This window comes from Callithrix jacchus, chromosome 5, assembly GCF_049354715.1.
Source record: "Callithrix jacchus isolate 240 chromosome 5, calJac240_pri, whole genome shotgun sequence".
Classification (NCBI taxonomy): domain Eukaryota; kingdom Metazoa; phylum Chordata; class Mammalia; order Primates; family Cebidae; genus Callithrix; species Callithrix jacchus.
In genome coordinates, this window is record NC_133506.1 from 42,546,217 (window position 1) to 42,559,874 (window position 13,658).

General features: G+C 49.5%; 1 protein-coding gene across 21 annotated transcripts in view; it reads right to left on the reverse strand.

The window, feature by feature from the left end:
- ZMYND8 (zinc finger MYND-type containing 8) overlaps positions 1–1,015 on the reverse strand; it is a 138,161-nt gene extending 137,146 nt beyond the window's left edge. For all 21 annotated transcript variants that reach the window (XM_078371859.1, XM_078371855.1, XM_078371851.1 and 18 more), the window contains exon 1: positions 942–1,015. Coding sequence is in view for 16 of the 21 variants with exons in the window: in XM_078371843.1 (XP_078227969.1) it covers positions 942–955 (14 nt within the window). In the remaining 5 variants the exon portion in view is untranslated. The remainder of the gene's footprint in view (positions 1–941) is intronic.
- Positions 1,016–13,658: the final 12,643 nt, after the last annotated feature.

Consider the following 13,658-nt stretch of genomic DNA (forward strand, 5'->3'; position numbering starts at 1 on the left):
GTAAAAGGTAACATCAGTTCCTTGAAAAATCATGCAAGAGTGGAAAGCTAAGGGATTCAGAGACCTTGCAGATTTTTTCCTTTTCTTTTTTTGCAGGATGTTGTCCAAGATCTCTCTCCCCCCACCCCCCAATCCCCATCCCTACTCCAAAAACTTCCTCCAACACTTTCAGAAACATTTGCTGGCTGTAGGCTGGCTTGCAGAACACTGTAGCAACCTAAGTCAAGAAAACAGGCTGAACAAAGTAGTTTCAAGTGCAGAAGCTCTTAGAATAAGAGAAGCTCCGTGTACAGACACCACCACCCACCTAGGCCCCAGGAGCTAGACTCTCCTTAGCACTGCTCTGCTGAGGGCTCAGTTCTTTTTGCAAACACGCTCCTCTCTTGTCAAAACTTATCCAGCCTTCCCAGAACCTCTTTGGAGAGGCAAACTTGCCTGCTCTGCTGTCTGCCATGAGCTCTCCTTGGAGAGGAGCCTGCTTGCTTACCTTCCATTTTCTTCCCCCAGCAGGGCATGTGGCAAAAGAGAAGACAATAGTGCAGGGAGGGAGGGGGGACTGCTCAGAGAGAGAGAGAGAGAGAGAGAGAGAGAGAGAGAGAGAGAGAGAGGAAGAGAGGGAAAGAAAAAAAAAGGAAAAAAAAAAGAGCTTCTTTTTTGGCATACCAGGATCTAGCTTCAAACTCTTCCAGAAACACCATGTCCTGGTGGAAGGAAAGGTGTGCCAGGCCCTTGCCAGTTTGCAAAATCAAGCTATGGCTAATGGCTACTGAGCCATGTGACCCAAGAAAGCAAAAAAAATTCTCTCTAAACAGTTCCAAGTTAACATAAGTGCTCTGGGGGTGAGTGTGGCACGGCCAGCCACAGAGAAATCACACTGCTCGCCCACAATTCGGATGTCTCAGAGGGAGGGGGAAAAAAGATGGTTAAAAAGTCGAGCTTACCTCTGTGGATGCATTGTTAACACTGTGTAATGTCAATACTTATAAAACATGGAGGACAGGCTCCTAGTTCTCACAGAAAAAGGGTTTGGCACTTCGGCTGATGATCTGGCCGCCTAATAAAAGCTCATCCCCGATTGGCTGCCCCGGCAAATCGGAGTGTAAAGCCGCCCCGGATTGGCTGAAACACTTCCTGAGCGATTATCTTTGTGAGGCTCGGGTGAGCAAGAGCCATCCTGTGCATAGAAAAAGACAGGCTAAGCTAGGCCTTTTGCAGCAAGAAAAACTTGGGAAAGGGGCCCCCACACGCACTTCTCCCACACCCTGGCTAGATTTCCGGGCACGGGCCAGCCAGGGCAGCCAGCCTGACCTGCTCCAGGGAAGCCCGAGGCCCAGATGCCCCTGGGAAGAGAGTTTCTTGAGGTGGGCTGGGACGGGTCACCCTCACCTGCCCCCAGAGAAACGGCTCTTGTCCAGGGAGGAAGGCCAGCCCTTTTCTAGAACAGTCCAGCAGGGTAACTCCCCAAGGGGAAGAGGAAGCTGGGGAGTGGGGAGGCCAGGGGAAACAGCCAAGGGAGCCAGAAGAAAGGGCTTGAGGCAGGCCTCTGAGGAGCTGGGGGAAGCAGGCAGCCCCGGGGAGCCCCGAAAAATCAGCAGAGAACATCCCTGGCTTCTCAGAGGAGCGAGGAGCCGCTGCTGAGGGGAGGAGGGGAGCAGAGTGGTCAAGTTTGCATAGTCATTGTCCCCATGCCTCCTTGCAAGGCAGGCCAGAGAGCAGTGGGCCTCTCACCCTGCCCAGCCAGCCCTGCAGGCAAAACCAACGCGGGTTCCTGCCTCCCTGCCACGATGCCAACGGGGGCCCCTCTCGGTCCTTACCCTAAGAAAAGCCCAAAGCCCTCCTGGCAGGCCACATGCCTGGATCTACAAACTTCCCTTCCCTCCCGGCCCCTCCCCCACGACCGAGGCCTGCTAAACCTGTCAGTTAAACACAAATCTGACTTCCGTATTAGCCTAGGATGCCTTCGGCTTCCTGCCTGTTAACCCTCACTCGGACTCAGGGCCTGGCTGGGAAAAACTAGGCCTTGAGATCGCAGCAAAGGCCTGTGGAAAAATACCAGCTGCAGCTCTGCTGGCAGATGCAGACAGAGAGAGAGAGAGCCGCTGTCTCTCAGCCTTTGCTTCCCAGGGAGGCGTGTACCTTGTGAATCCAGGGCACAGGCAGTGCCTCTCGGGCTGAGAAGCCATTTCAATCCAGAGGGAGACAGAAAGATGGCATGCTCAGCCAGGAAACAAGAGCCCCCATTATGCGTCAGGCCTACCCCCGTAGGTCAGCCCTTCCTGCCACAATCATCCCTGTTATGTGTGAGCCTGGGGGAGCTGGGCCCAAGTCGGTGAGCAGACAAATCCCTTGGGCTTCCTAAGGATTCTTGCTTCCATTTATTTGCACAGAGAATGCTTCTTCTCGTCCCCCAAGGCAGATGGAGCAGCGATTTCACACACAGCCCTCCATTTGGCAGCCCCCCCACCCCCATCTCTGGCACTTCTCCCCAGTAAAATATTAACTGGTTTTGCAGAGCTGCCTCTAATTCTACCCACTTCAATTGCATGAGGAGGTCTTTGCCGGTCTCCTCCCTAAAGCTGCCTGCACAGTTGGTCTGTACCCAGAGATCGAAAAGGACCTTCACATGTCCAGGCTTTCTCGCTTGCTTTCCTTCTTCCGCACTTTCAATGACAAGGTGCTCCATTAACAGGATTTTTTAAAACAGCAAGCTGGAACTACATAAGCTAAACACCATTCTTTAGAGGCTGGAGAAAGCTCCCAGAGTGAACGCAGCCATATGCTGGGAGGCATAACTCGGGAGTAATAAAGTCTCCCCTCCTCCCAAAATTAGGACTTGGGGGCTTTCTTGTCCACGAAGAGCTGATGACTTGCTTTCCCTGCCCCCTGACCCCCCACATGGACAACAGATGCCCACTGCTTGTACATAAATTCTTCCTGGCCGGGAATCTCCTAGCAAACAGGCTCAGGAACGAGCTGAGAATCGAAACATGCTTTACTACAGGGCAGGGCCCAGGCTTTATGAAAACGGATAGGGTGTTGCTGTTGTCATTGTTTTAGGCTTCTGAGGCCAAGCTGCAGGGAGGGACAGCTCCACCACCATTGCTCAGGACAGCAGGCCTAGGCCTCACCAGAAGTCGGGGCGGCGGGGGGGGGGGGGGGTACTGCTCTTCCTGGAAGTAGAAACCTGCACACGGCCAGAATAAGCCAGCAGCTTCCTGCTCTTTGGAGGAAGAGCAAAAGGGGGAGGCAAGAGGTGGTGGCCGCAGTAAAGCTGCCGGTGCTCGCCGTCCTAGCCATGTGGGCGGCAGCCCTCCACCACCATCCCATATGGAATACTGTTTGTTTCTGCGGGTGCCACTTCTGGAGGAACAAACAGGACTGTGGGGTTGGTGGCAGCTCTCCCATGCAGCTAACTCCACGACCCGATGAGGACATAAAATACGCCGCTGGTGTGCGTGGTGGATTTTAACCTGGGATTAAAGCTTGTTGCATAAGCAGCCACAGCATCCTCCCCACCTCCCTCCCTCTCTCTGATCACTTGATCACTTGAAATGTTTTCTGGGGCAAAGAGCAGGAAGCTGCTGGCTTATTCTGGCATCTCTGCTCTGTTTGAGGAATGCTGTTGGCATTTGGGTAGGTCTGAGGTTATCTGGAAAACAGCAATTCGGACGGGGACAGACACAAAAGTATGGTGGCAGATGGAATCCTGGGAGGAGCACAGATTGAAAAGAAAGCCTGGGGCAGGCCTAGGAAGGACTGGTCCTGGGCTTGGTGGAATGTGGCTGATAAGCAGGAAATAAAACCAAATGTTGCAGGTCTCAATCTAGAAATCCACACCGCAGCTCCTCTTAAAGCCCCAGCGCAGTGAGTATACCAGCAGCTACTTCTAAATTAGTGCTTTACATAGACTGATCCCTGAAGCAGGGGGCGTTGGTAGAAACCTGGAACTAAGCCCAGAGAGGTGAATCGAGCTGTCCAAGGTCACACAGCTGGGAAGTGCCAGAGATCAGATGTCTATCCCCGTTAGCACTTCACATCCCTGAACTCTGTGCCTTTGCCTGCCTCTAAAGAAAGCAGCAAAAACAAAGCCGAACCCGGCACAGCAGAAACAATGAGGCTAAAACCTGCCAACAGCAACTGCATCATCTGTGTTTTCTTTTAGGATGTAGACCCGTTTTTAGTTTTGTTTTTTTCTTTTTTTTTTTCTTTTTTTTTGAGACAGTGTTTTGCTCTGTCGCCCAGGCTGGAGCACAGTGGCGTGATAACAGCTCACTGCAACCTGAAGAAGGCCAGTCCTTTTGATTGGTACTGATTTCAGTACTGAATGATGGTGTTGAAGGAGACTTTCAGATTAGGCTCATTCAGACGCCCCTCATCACAGACTGTGGCCCAGGGGAAGCTCCGCTCTCCCTCCTAATGTCCAGCAAGATGCAGGATGTCAAGGGAAACACTTTGCCATCTCTAAAATTTGGCTGTTGTATTCCATGAAACCAGTGGTTCTCAAGCATGCGGGGCGGGGTTGCCCTCCAGGGAACATTTGGCAATGCCTGGAGACGTTTGGGTTGTCACAGCTAGGGAGGCTGTAGCACTGGTATCTAGTGGGTAGAGGCCAGGGATGGTGTGCCCCCCACAACAAGAAAGTGTCTAATCCAAAATGTCCAAGGTTGGGAAACCTTGGCTTAAAGGAAAGGGAAGAAAAAAGTCAATCATACTGCCTCTGGCTAGAAAAGCCAGCACAGGCCTAAACAAGCAGGTTCCTTGGTGATATTCACAAGCAATGAGCTAATAAAAATAGATTAAAATGCATCTCTCTTAATATTCCCAGGGTACAGAGAGGATCGGGGTACAGAATCAGGCTGTAGGGAGCCAGCCAGACTGCCACAGTAACAACGCTGGTCTGGTCTCTAGGGAGAGGAAGGGCTGGCCCCAGCTCCCTTCCCCCAGCACCTTATGGGCTGAGGCCTGGCCTCCCTGAAATGGCTCACCCGTCCCGCTGGCCTCCAGCCAGGAGAGCAGCAGCAGGAGCAGCCCCACAAGCTGCATCCCGAGATAGCCTGTTAGGCTGCCTACGAAAATAAGCACACTTGCAGTTATCGACCTCCAGCTACAGCAGGCCTCTATGACCGTTACACAAAATGGACAGGATTGAGGCAGGGAAGTGTTTGAAATATCTTGTTTTGTTTTGTTCCTTTCTGACCAATTAGAATTGAAGCCAACTTTGGGCATGATGACAGAAGGGCTCACCTTCAGAGCTCGGATCGGACGTCACGTTACAGCCACAAAGAGGCAGATAGGAGCCTCCCTCCCTTGGAGAAGATGCTTCCTAGGAGAGGGCTGTGGGGTTTTCTTTTTGTTTTGTTTTACCTCTTTCTAGGAGGGACCAGCAGGATTAGGCAAATGGCAGGACGGAAAACAAAAAGGGCTGGTGGGAAGGGCAGGGGGTGAATGGTCTGGCCATCAGGCAGATGGCCACAGCGCGGGTGGGGCACCTGGTGGGGTACCATGCAAGGGATGCCGGAGCGGAAGAAAACTGAAAAGCAGGAAAATTCAGGACCTGCTCTTTTTCCTTCCTAACAATTACTTTAATGGACTACAGATTCATTCGCTGTTTCTCCCTCCCACTAGACCAGTGGTTTTGCCCCCGAAAGGGGACATTTAGCAATGTCTAGGGACATTTTGGGTTGTCTCCATTTTGGGTTATAGTATCTTTCAGGGAAGTGGGAGTGCTCCTGGCATCTAGTGCTGCTAAACATCCTACAGTGCACAGACCCCACAGCGGAGAATTAGCCAGCCTCAAATGTCAGTAGTGCGGAGGCTGAGAAGCTGTGCACCAGGCTGAGAGCTTCAGTAAGGCAAGAAAGGACCTTGTTTGAATTATTCACCATCACGCCTTCAAGAGCCGAACACAGCCCTTGACATATATTAGAGCTCCGTAGAACACCATCTCCCATGCGGATGGTTGCAAGAATCCTACCTGAGCTCTCTGCTTCTGCCCTTGCAAACACTTGTACACATGCGCTCACACACATATACCCACACCCTGTCACCCAGGCTGCCAGTGATTCTTCTATTTGTTTTCTCTTCTTTTTTTGAGACAAAATCTCACTCTGTCTCCCAGGCTAGAGTGCAGTGTGGCAATCTCAGCTCACTACAACCTCTGTATCCCAGGATTATGCAATTCTCCTTCCTCAGCCTCCTAAGTAGCTAGGATTACAGGCACACGCCACAACACCCAGCTGATTTTTTTGTATTTTTAGTAGACACAGGGGTTTCACCATGTTGGCCAGGCTGGTCTCAAACTCCTGACCTCAAGTGATCCACCTGTCTCGGCTTCCCAAAGTGCTGGGATTATAGGCATGAGCCACCATGCCCAGTCTTTTATTTATTTACTTATTTTCTGAGACAGAGTCTCACTCTGTTGCCCAGACTAGAATGCAGTGGTGCTTTATCGGCTCACGGTAACATCGGCCCCCTGGGTTCAAGTGATTCCACTGCCTCAGCCTCCCAAGTAGCTGGGATTACAGGCGTGAACCACAACAGCTAATTTTTTTTTTTTTTTTTTGTATTTTTAGTAGTGATGGGGTTTCAAATTTCATCATGTTGGCCAGGCTGGTTAGGAACTCCTGAGCTCAAGTGATCCGACCACCTCAGCCTCCCAAAGTGCTGGGATTACAAGTGTGAGCCACCACACCCGGCCTGCCAATGGTCCTTTTAAAACACAAGTCGGCCGGGCGTGGTGGTTCACGCCTGTAATCTAAGCACTTTGGAGGTCAAGGGGGGGCAGATCGCCTGAGGTCGGGAGTTCAAGACCAGCCTGACCAACATAGTGAAACCCCGTCTTTATATAAAAAAAAAAAAAAAACACAAGTCAGCCCCTGTCCTTCCTCTGCTCAGAATCCATTAATGACTCCTATTTCTCAGTAACTGCCCAAGTCCAGAAAATGGCCCACCAGCCTCTCAGATGGTGCTGTGCCCTTCTGATCTCTGACTTCATCTCCCTCCACCCTCCACACTCTGCTTGGGCCACTCTGATCATCCACCTGTTTCTTCTATCCTCCGACTTGTTCTCTCCCTCCTTGGAGCCATGGTGCTTCATCTTCCACTCTGACCCCTTCTACAACCAACAAATCTGCCCACTTCCCCAAACCACCCAGCAGCAAGACTCTGTGCAACCCCTCCCCTCCCCTCCCCTCCCCTCCCCTCCCCTCCCCTCCCCCATTTCCTCCACGGGGCCTCAATATGTCTGTATCTTCCCTTTGGCTTCAAAAAGGATTCCCCATTGCTGACAAGGCATCTCCCCCGCTGCACCGTCCATCCAATGCCTTCCCATCTGAGTCCTGGCTTAACAACTAGCCCCATTTCTCTTGCACCTGTAACCTTTCTCTTCTCTTCCCCACATCAAGAAGCACAACTGTGCAGTGGTTGAGTATGTGGCTGCTGGTGCCAGACTATCTGGGTGTAAATCCCAGCCACCCCGCTTGCCAGCTGTGCAGCTGTCCTTGCTTGAAGCACTAAATTCTCTGTGCCTTGATTTCCTCATGTGTACAATTGGAACAGTAATTATAAGTACCTGGATCATTGAATAAATCGTCTCCACCAAGAGCTTGCAGCAACACTGCACAGAGTCAGCACTCATTTAGTTGCTGTTACTATTTTCCTCTTGGCTCACTCTTTTTTTCTTTGGAGACAGAGTCTTGCTCTGTCGCCCAAGCTGGCGGCACACCTTCAGCTCACTGGAACCTCCACCTACTGCGTTCAAGAGATTCTCCTGCCATTGCTTGAACCTGGGAGGCAGAGGTTGCAGTCTACAGAGAGACACTCCATCTCAAAAAAAAAAAGAGAGAGAGATTCTCCTGCCTCAGCCAACAAAGTAGCTGGGATTAAAGGCACGTGCCACCATGCCAGACTAATTTTTGTATTTTCTTTTCTTTCTTTTTTTTTTTTTTAAAGACAAGGTTTCACCATGTTGGTCAGGCTGGTCTTGAACTCCCCACCTCAGGTGATCCACCCGCCTTGGCCTCCAAAGTGCTTGGATTACAGGTATGAGCCACCACACCCAGCCAATTTTTGTATTCAGTAGAGGCGGTGGTTCACCATGTTGGCCAGGCTGGTCTCAAACTCCTGACTCAAGCGATCTGCCCACCTCAATCTCCCAAAGTGCTGGGATTACATGGGTGAGCCACTATGCCCAGCCTCTGTTCACTCCTTAGAAATGTATTTTCTTGTTGCTTCCAACTCAGTTTTCTCCCTTGTTTCACCATCACCCTGTCCAAAGGAGGATAAGGATATGTACAGAAAGCTAACATGTTACAAGCACTGATACTATGTCAGATAGTTTCATTTATTTGTTTATTTATTATTTTTGTTGTTGAGATAGAGTCTCGTTCTGTTGCCCAGGCTGGAGTGTTGTGGGGCCTGATTTTGGCTCACTGCAACCTCCACCTCCCAGGTTCAAACGATTCTCCTGTCTCAGCCTCCCGAGTAACTGGGATTACAGGTACCTGACACTACACCAGCTAATTTTTGTATTTTTTTTTAGTAGAGGAGGGGTTTCACCATGTTGGCCAGACTGGTCTCGAACTTCTGACCTCAAGGCCCGCCTCAGCCTCCTAAAGTGCTGGGATTATAGGCCTGAGCCACTGCACCTGCCATCAGATACTATTTTATTTTTTTTTTTGAGACAGAGTTTTGCTCTTGTTACCCAGGCTGGAGTGCAATGGCGCGATCTCAGCTCACTACAACCTCCGCCTCCTGGGTTCAAGCAATTCTCCTGCCTCAGCCTCCCGAGTACCTGGGACTACAGGCGCGCGCCACCATGCCCAGCTGATTTTTGTATTTTTAGTAGAGATGGGGTTTCACCATGTTGACCAGGATGGTCTCAATCTCTTGACCTCATGATCCACCCGCCTCAGCCTCCCAAAGTGCTGGGATTACAGGCGTGAGCCACCGCACCCAGCCTCAGATACTATTTTAAATGCTTTACATGAACTAACCCATTTATCCTCAAAACTATAAGCCAGGCACTGTTATAATTGTTAATCCCACTCCTAGGCCGTGAACAGTGGCTCATGCCTGTAATCTTAGTACTTTGGGAGGCAGAGGCAGGTAGATCTCTGGGTCAGGAGTTCAAGACCAGCCTGGCCAAGATGGTGAAACCCTGTCTTTACTAAAAATACAAAAATTAGCCAAGTGTGGTGGCACACCCCTGTAGTCCCAGCTACTCGGGAGGCTGAGTCAGGGGCATTGCTTGAACCCAGGAGGCAGAGGTTGCAGTGAGCCAAGATCCTGCCATTGCATTCTAGCCTAGGGTACAAAGTGAGACTCTGTCTCAATATTGAAAAAAAAGCAACCCACTCCTAGGTGAGCAAACTGAGGTCAGGACTAACAGCCCCATTCTACTAGGAAAACTTTCCCTTCAATTGTAGCTTCCTCTGCCCTGCCTCAATACTCACCATTCCTGTTTCATTTTGGGGTTTCCTTGGTTTTTTCTTTTCTTTTCTTTTCTTTTCTTTGAGATCAGATCTCACTTTCTTGCCCAGACTGGAATGCAGTGGTGCAATCATAGCTCACTGCAGCCTCAAACTTCCATATGCAAGTGATCCTCCCACCTAAGCCTCCCAAGTAGCTATGACTACAGGTGTGAAACACTACAAGCTAATTTTTAAATTCCTTTTTTTTTTTTTGAGACAGAGTTTCACTCATTACCCAGGCTGGAGTGCAATGGCACGATCTTGGCTCACCGCAACCTCCGCCTCCTGGGTTCAAGCAATTCTCCCGCCTCAGCCTCCCAAGTAGCTGGGACTACAGGCATGTGCCACCACACCCAGCTAATTTTTTTTGTATTTTTAGTACAGACGGGGTTTTACCATGTTGACTAGGATGGTCTCAATGTCTTGACCTTGTGATCCACCCGCCTGGGCCTCCCAAAGTGCTGGGATTACAGGAGTGAGACACCACATTCTGCCTGAATTCGTTATAGAGATGGATCTCACCATGTTTCCCCAGGCAGGTCTCAGACTCCTGGTTTCAGATTACCTTCTCACCTCAGCTTCCCAAAGTGCTGAGCTAATAAATAGGTATGTGCCCACCCTCACCCATTCCTTAAAGCCTATCAATTAAGTGCTTACTCAAAAGTCACCATGTCAGCTGGGCATGGTGATGCTACTTGGGAGGCTGAGGCATGGCTTAAACCCAGAAGGTGGAGGATGCAGTGAGCCAAGATCACACCACTGCACTCCAGCCTGGGCAAAAGAGCAAGACTCTGTGACAGAAAAAAAAAAAAAAAAATGTCACTGGAAGCAGCGGTGTGAACTCAGCACTGTAATCCCAGCGCTTTGGGAGGCTCAGGCGGGTGAGGTCAGAAGTTCGAGACCATCCTGATCAACATGGTGAAACCCCATCTCTACTAAAAATACAAAATCAGAGCTGGGCCTGTAGTCCCAGCTACTCAGGCGGCTGATGCAGGAGAATAGCTTGAACCCAGGAAGTGGAGGTTGCAGTGAGCTGAGATCATGCTACACGCCACTGCGCTCCAGCCTGGACAACGAAGCAAGGCTTCTTCTCAAAAAAGAAAAAAAAAAAAAAAAGAAGAATGCCAAATGATTCTTGTGCATAGAAATGCAAATTTATGGCTGGGCAGTGGCTTACCCCTATAATCCTAGCACTTTGGAAGACCAAGGCAGGCACTTCACCTGAGGTCAAGAGTTTGAAACCAGCCTGACCAACATGGAGAAACCCCAGCTCTACTAAAAATACAAAATTAGGCTAGATGCAGTGGCTCACACCTGTAATCTCAGCACTTTGGGAGGCTGAGGCAGGTGGATCACCTAAGGTCAGGAGTTCGAGACCAGCCTGGTCAACTACATGAAACCCCATCTCTACTAAAACTACAAAAATTAGCCGGGTATGGTGGCACACACCTGTAATCCCAGCTACTGGAGAGACTGAGGCAGGAGAATCGCTTGAATCTGGGAGGTAGAGGTTGCAGTGAGCAGAGATCGAACCATTGCACTCAAGCCTAGGCAACAGAGCAAGATTCCATCTCGAAAAAAAAAAAAAAATCAGCTGGGTGTGGAGGCAGAGGTCTGTAATCCCAGCTACTCAGGAGGCCAAGGCAGGAGAATGGCTTGAACCCGGGAGGTGGAGGCTGCGGTGAGCCGAGATCGAGCCATTGCACTTCAGCCTGGGCAACGAGAGGGGAACTCCATCTCAAAAAAAAGAAAGAAAGAAATGCATATTTAGTCCCCTGAAATGCAACTGATTATTGACAGTTTTCACACTCACTTCTAAATTCATTTTGGCATTCCCTGTGTGTGCAGAGTTTGAATCCAGCTTTCAGTCAGTTATAACAGTGTACTAGTTTCTTCATTTATAGTCTTGAAAAATAATTTTTTAAAAAGAAAAAAAGTCACCATTAACCTCCAAGAAGAAACCCTCAGCAGGTTAATCCTTGTTTCACTGTTTCTTGATCTCTTGCTAGCATTTGATGCTGAACACTTTCGAGTTTCCGTAACTGTCCAGCCAGGCAACTCCAATTCTTTAATTTTCCAGCATTTCTCCCCCCAGGCTCTATTCCTTCCTTTCTGCCATCTTTGCTCCTGGTCTGGCTGTAGGGTGATTCTGGAACTCCTGCAGTCAGGTTCTGGAGCCAGACTATTGAGGAGGGAGAGGGGTCTATTTCAAGCCTCCCTTACTAACCTTTGAGAGCTTGGAACACATCATGTAACCTTTTTGTGCCTCAATTATCATATCTATAAAGTGGGGATTATAGACCTTACACATACCACGAAATACATATATTTTTTGACATAAAGTCTCTGTCATCCAATCTGGAGGAGAGTGGGGATGGGATGGTAAAGAACATTCTAGAATATTTTAGTCTTTTTTTTTCCACTGCAATCCTAGAGGATATCTTTTAGTCTTAGCAATGGAAAGATGGTGGAGGAAATGGCGACCTTGTTTCTGATCTTATCTCCTTGTTTACTTAGGCCTTCTGGATCTTTTTTTTTTTTTTTTTTGAGACAGAGTGTCACTCTGTTTCCCAGGCTGGAGTGCAATGGCGGGATCTCAGCTCACCATAACCTCCAACTCCTGGGCTCAAGCAATTCTCCTGCTTCAGTCTCCCTCGTAGCTGATATTACAGGCCACCACCACCACGCCCAGCTAATTTTTGTATTTTTAATAGAGATGGGGTTTCACCATGTTCCCCAGGCTGGTCTCCAACTCCTGACCTCAGGTGATCTCCCTGCCTCAGACTCGCCTCCCAAAGTGCTGGGATTCCAGATGTGAGACACTGTGCCTGGCCTGGTCCTCTGCATCTTATTACTATTACTTTATTTTACTTTTTTGAGACAGAATCTCACTCTGTTGTCCAAGCTAGAGTGCAGTGGTATGATCACCACTCACTGTAGCCTCGGCTTTCTTGACTCAAGTGATCCTACCTCAACCTGCCAAGTAGCTAGGACTACCAAGTGTGCACTACCACGCCTGGCTAATTTCTTATATTTTTTGGAGAGACAGGGTCTTGCTTTGTTGCCCAGGCTGGCCTTGAACTCCTGGGCTCAAGAAATCTGCCCACCTCAGCCTCCCAAAGCACTGGGATTAAGGAGTGAGCCATGGGACCCAGCCTCTTTGTACCTTACTTGGTGTGGCCATACCTGGCCTTCTTCTGTTCCTCTGAAACATCAAGTTGCCAAGCTCAGCCCAACTTAGAGCCTTTATGCTTCCTGTTCCCTCCACCAGGAAGGTTCTATGTTCTTCATTTCCAGTGCCACAGCCTCTTTGAAAGGTGTCCCCACCTCCTGCCCACACCTATCTAAAGCAGATACCAGCAGGCACTGTGGCTCACACCTGGACTTCCAGCACTTTGGGAGGCTGAGGTGGGAAGATCACTTGAGCCCGAAGTTTGAGACCTGCTCAGACCACATAGCAAGACCTCTGTCTTTACAAATTAAAATTTTTTTAAAAAAAATTAGCTGGGTGTGGTGGCACACACCTGTGACCCCAGATACTCAGGAGACTAAGATGGGAGGATTGCTTGAGCCGAGGTGGTTGAGGCTGCAGTGAGCTGTCATCTTGCCATCAGACTGCATACTGGACAACAGAGTGAGACACCCTCTCTTAAAAAAAAAAAAAAAAAGGTTGAGCATGGTGGCTCACACCTGTAATCCATTACTTTGGGAGGCTGAGGTGGGCGGATCATCTGAGGTCGGGAGTTCGAGACCAACCTGGCCAACATGGGGAAGCCCTGTCTTTACGAAAAATACAAAGTTAGCTGGGCATGGTAGGACATGCATGTAATCCCAGCTACTCGGGAGGCTGAGACAGGAGAATCACTTGAACCTGGAAGGCAGAGGTTGCTGAAAATAAAATAAAAGAAAAATAAAAAAAAAAGAAAGCAAGCTGGGCTTGGTGGCTCAAGCCTGTAATCCCAGCACTTTGGGAGGCTGAGGCAAGTGGATCACTTGAGCTCAAGAGTTGGAGATCAGCCTGGACAACACAGCAAAACACCATGTCTACAAAAAAATACAAAGATCAACCCAGCACAGTGGTGTGCACCTGTAGTCCTGGCTACTCAGGAGTCTTAGGTGAGAGTTCTTGACCACTTGAACCCAGAAATTTGAGGCTACAGTGAGTTGTAATGTCTCACTGCACTATAC